The sequence below is a fragment of the Borostomias antarcticus genome, assembly GCF_949987555.1.
Source record: "Borostomias antarcticus genome assembly, chromosome: 12".
NCBI lineage: Eukaryota > Metazoa > Chordata > Actinopteri > Stomiiformes > Stomiidae > Borostomias > Borostomias antarcticus.
Genome location: NC_140245.1, coordinates 1,731,630 through 1,736,591, shown reverse-complemented (window position 1 = coordinate 1,736,591; position 4,962 = coordinate 1,731,630). Strand labels below are relative to the sequence as shown.

General features: G+C 50.5%; 1 protein-coding gene across 1 annotated transcript in view; it reads left to right on the top strand.

Annotated features, from left to right (window-relative positions):
• Nucleotides 1–1,031: 1,031 nt before the first annotated feature.
• LOC311315934 (endophilin-A2-like) overlaps nt 1,032–4,962 on the top strand; it is a gene marked incomplete at its 3' end in the record, with an annotated part of 9,699 nt that continues 5,768 nt past the window's right edge. Inside the window, exons 1-2 of the mRNA XM_084446658.1 lie at nt 1,032–1,159; nt 1,944–2,102. Of these exons, the coding sequence (XP_084302784.1) occupies nt 1,055–1,159; nt 1,944–2,102 (264 nt within the window). The 5' untranslated portion in view covers nt 1,032–1,054. The remainder of the gene's footprint in view (nt 1,160–1,943; nt 2,103–4,962) is intronic.

The following is a 4,962-nucleotide window of genomic DNA, read 5'->3' as shown; positions in this document are numbered from 1 at the left end:
GGGGGGGAGGGAGGAGGAGGGAGGAGAGAGGAGGAGGGAGGAGAGAGGAGGGGGAGGAGGAGGGGAGGAGGAGGGGAGGGAGGAGGAGAGGAGGAGAAGAGGAGTGAGGGAGAGAGAGAGAGAGAAGAGGAGAGAGAGGGGGAGAAGAGGAGTGAGAGAGGGGGAGAGAGAGAGGAGAAGAGGAGGGAGAGAGGGGGAGAGAGAGAGAGAAGAGGAGGGAGAGAGGAGAAGAAGAGAGAGGAGGAGAGAGAGGAGAGGGGGAAGGTTGGTGGTGGCAGGGAAGGACATAAATGGAGATAGAGAGACCGCTGGAGAAGGAAGGAGAGAGGGAGAGAGAGAGACAGAAGGGAGAGAGAGAGAGAGAGAAGGGAGGGGCTGATGGGAGAGATTCAGATTGTATTTGTCTCCTGTAACGTTATATCTACAGTGAGAAAAAATACAAATTACACAAAACTATACAAATAAAGGCATGGATTCATTATGTACATGCTGTAGCTGTAAAGAATCCCGGAGGGGATCTACTGTCACCGGTCATGTGCATTATACTAGGGCTGGGTAGCGATTCCAATTTCAAGATTCGATTCCGATTCACAAGGTTCAGAATCGATTATCACGATTCGATTCGATTCAATACCGATTCGGTTAGTGTTACTAGAACCTGTTTTTGTTTTTTTTAGCTGTAACCTTAATTACATGACTGCCAAGTTATGCAACACATCAACAGGCCTACTACGGCTGGGTATCGATACTGATTTCCAAAAATGAATGAATGAATGAATCATTGAATGAATTAATGAACTATTCATTCATTCATTAAATAAAAGATCGATTTTGGGATTCATGAATCGATTCTGAATCATTTGATTCAGAATCGATTCTGAATCGATTAATCGATTTTTTAAACCCAGCCCTACATTATACATATATATATGAGAGAGAGACCATCAAAATCAACTACGGTGTGGAAGAGAGGGGTAGGAAGGGAGGAGAAGACGACGACAAGTCATGCCTGTCCCGTCCTGCAGGTGGCGCCCTGGTGGACGTGGGGGAGTCGATGAAGAGGCTGGCGGAGGTGAAGGACTCGCTGGACATCGACGTCAAACAGAACTTCATCGACCCGCTGCAGGCCGTGGCCGACAAGGACATCAGAGACATCCAGGTAGGGATGAGGAGTCAGAGACATGGATCAGAACGTCCAGGTAGAGATGAGGAGTCAGAGACATGGATCAGAACGTCCAGGTAGAGATGAGGAGTCAGAGACACGGATCAGAACGTCCAGGTAGAGATGAGGAGTCAGAGACATGTATCAGAGACATCCAGGTAGAGATGAGGAGTCAGAGACATGGATGATAACATCCAGGTAGAGATGAGGAGTTAGAGACGCGGATCAGAGACTTCCAGGTAGAGATGAGGAGTCAGAGACACGGATGAGAACAGTACACTTGTGTGCGTCCTTACCTCCTACACTGGAGTGGTGGCTTCTGGGTAGTCGTGAGCGTTCCATTACAGACAGTCCAGACACATGAAGAGAGGACCTCCAACGCCAGAAAGATGGAGAGGGGGGGGGGGGGACAAGTGAATGACCGTCACAGGGTGATAGATGATGGGTTGTAGCTCAGGACTGTAGCTCAGGAGGTAGAGCGGGTCGTCCAATGACCAATGACCGCAGGGTCGGCGGTTTGAATCCCGGCTCCTCCTCGGGGACACTGAACCCCAAATTGCTCCCAATGAGCAGGCTGGAGCCGTACACGGCAGCTGCAACCATCGGTGTGTGAATGTGAGCGTGAACGGGTGAATGAGAGGTCGCGGTAACGCGCTTCGGATAAAAGCGCTGTAAGTGCAGTCCGTTTACCGTTATCTTTCTGTCCCACCCCCCCCAAACCTCTCTCTCCCCCCTTCCCTCCTCCCCTCATCCCTCCCTAACCCTCTCTCTCACCCCCCAGCACCACCTGAAGAAGCTGGAGGGACGCCGTCTGGACTACGACTACAAGAAGAAGCGCCAGGGGAAGATCTCTGACGAGGAGCTGCGGCAGGCGCTGGAGAAGTTCCACGAGTCCAAGGAGCTGGCCGAGATCGCCATGCACAACCTGCTGGAGACCGACGTGAGTGGCCTGTTTGACCCCTGACCCCTGACTCACCGGTCAGTCTCTGGACGCCGAGGCTCAGCTGGAGACCGGAGACATTCGTCCAGGTTTTATCGCTAAAAGTGGGCGGAAACAGTGCGAGAGATTTTGAAAAAATTGCAGAACCAATCCAACGTCTTTAGGGTGGTCCTTCCTAATTTGAATGTGCTCAGACTTGGCCTGACTTGGCCTGGCTCCACCCCCTGAATCGCACGCACACTTTTCACTTTAGGAACAGAAATTAATAACTGGTATTATTGAGGGGGAGAAATAATGGACGGAAATAACATTTCCGAACTATTTTTGAGAAGTTTATATAATTTGCAGGACTGAGGACTATATATTTTACAGGCAAGCCGTGGAGGCATACATCACTAAATTTAAATAGGCTACACAACAGTTCTGTGTAACGTACGGCTGAGGTCCAACTGTAAAGATGGACTGAATAATAATCGCTCTCTTGTTGTAGGTTAGACGGTGTTACCGGTAACACCGACCCTGTCATGGGTTTATTAGTCTGGGGGATAAATCCACACCGTGACATCCCAGGCTCAGACAGGCAGGTGGTGTTACGGTGTGTGTGTGTGTGTGTGTGTGTGTGTGTGTGTGTGTGTGTGTGTGTGTGTGTGTGTGTGCGCGCGCGCGCGCGTGTGTGTGTGTGTGTGTTGGCCTTGGTACGCAGGAATGCTGCAGGCTGCCCACTGCTTTACATGACTGACCAGTGAGACAAACACTTATGTAATGTGATTTGAGGACAGAGGTGTGTGTGTGTGTGTGTGTGTGTGTGTGTGTGTGTGTGTGTGTGTGTGTGTGTGTGTGTGTGTCACCTGTAGGGACCATGTGTGTGAGTCAGAGAGCTGATGTAACACATGGTGACTCATCAGAGAGGCACCCAGCAGACATGTACAAGACACGGACACATGTCTCTCTCACTGACTGAATCCCAAATCGCGCACTTAGGCGAAAGTGCAGAGCACTCGCGGCCTTGTGGCCTTACATGCGCGTTCCCGCTAAGTCCACAAGGGCTCAGGGTAGTCCCAAAACGGAATTGCTAGGTCCACAAGTGCGCCACGCCGCCATTTTGCGCACTTTAACCGCACTTACCGAAAGTCCGCAATTTCACGGACTTAGGAGCAGAAAATACCCACAGCCCACCGCGTCTCATGTGACACAGTGCTGGAGTGCATCCGAGTCATGATCCCAGTGCATCACACATAAATGATGACATTTGCAGATAACACAACATTTATCTTGAAATCCACATGCTGCAAACATATCCCACCCAACCTAATTTTTTAATTATTATTAAATTAAAACAGACGTCAATCGGTCAATTTGCAGAGCTGAAGGGAGCGTCAGAGCAGCCTCTGCGTCGGAGGAACGCGGCAGCCAATGAAAACGAAGTGGGAGGGGCATTGAGCGAAGTGCTGTCCCATTTAATTCACGGCCCTGCACCCTCTGGCCCTTCCAGCTGACGTCAATTAAGTGCTCAGGCCTCAGGCCACAAGTGCGAGGGGCCGCAAGTGCGGTTTGCGCACTCAGATTGGGATTCAGCTTCTGTCTTTCTCTCTCTCTCTCTCTCTCTCTGTCTCTCTCTCTCTCTCTCTCTCCCTCTTCTCTTTTTTTTTCTCTTTCTTTCTGTCTCACTCCCTCTCTCTTTCTCTCTCTCTGTCTTGTTGGGGGGGGGGGGTTATTATGAGGGGAGCAGTGTTAGGGGGGGTTATTATGAGGGGAACAGTGTTAGGTGAGGTTATTATGAGGGGAACAGTGTTAGGGTGAGGTTATTATGAGGGGAGCAGTGTTAGGGGGGGTTATTATGAGGGGAGCAGTGTTAGGGGGGGTTATTATGAGGGGAGCAGTGTTAGGGTGAGGTTATTATGAGGGGAACAGTGTTAGGTGAGGTTATTATGAGGGGAACAGTGTTAGGGGAGGTTATTATGAGGGGAGCAGTGTTAGGGGGGGTTATTATGAGGGGAACAGTGTTAGGGGGGGTTATTATGAGGGGAACAGTGTTAGGGTGAGGTTATTATGAGGGGAGCAGTGTTAGGGGGGGTTATTATGAGGGGAACAGTGTTAGGGGGGGTTATTATGAGGGGAGCAGTGTTAGGGGGGGTTATTATGAGGGGAGCAGTGTTAGGGGGGGTTATTATGAGGGGAGCAGTGTTAGGGGGGTTATTATGAGGGGAACAGTGTTAGGGGGGGTTATTATGAGGGTAACAGTGTTAGGGGGGGTTATTATGAGGGGAGCAGTGTTAGGGGGGGTTATTATGAGGGGAACAGTGTTAGGGGGGGTTATAATGAGGGGAACAGTGTTAGGGGGGGTTATTATGAGGGGAGCAGTGTTAGGGGGGGTTATTATGAGGGGAGCAGTGTTAGGGGGGGTTATTATGAGGGGAGCAGTGTTAGGGGGGGTTATTATGAGGGGAGCAGTGTTAGGGGGGGTTATTATGAGGGGAGCAGTGTTAGGGTGAGGTTATTATGAGGGGAACAGTGTTAGGGGGGGTTATTATGAGGGGAACAGTGTTAGGGGGGGTTATTATGAGGGGAACAGTGTTAGGGTGGGGTTATTATGAGGGGAGTAGTGTTAGGGTGGGGTTATTATGAGGGGAGCAGTGTTAGGGTGGGGTTATTATGAGGGGAGCAGTGTTAGGGTGGGGTTATTATGAGGGGAGCAGTGTTAGGGGGGGTTATTATGAGGGGAACAGTGTTAGGGGGGGTTATTATGAGGGGAACAGTGTTAGGGGGGGTTATTATGAGGGGAGCAGTGTTAGGGGGGGTTATTATGAGGGGAACAGTGTTAGGGGGGGTTATTATGAGGGGAGCAGTGTTAGGGGGGGTT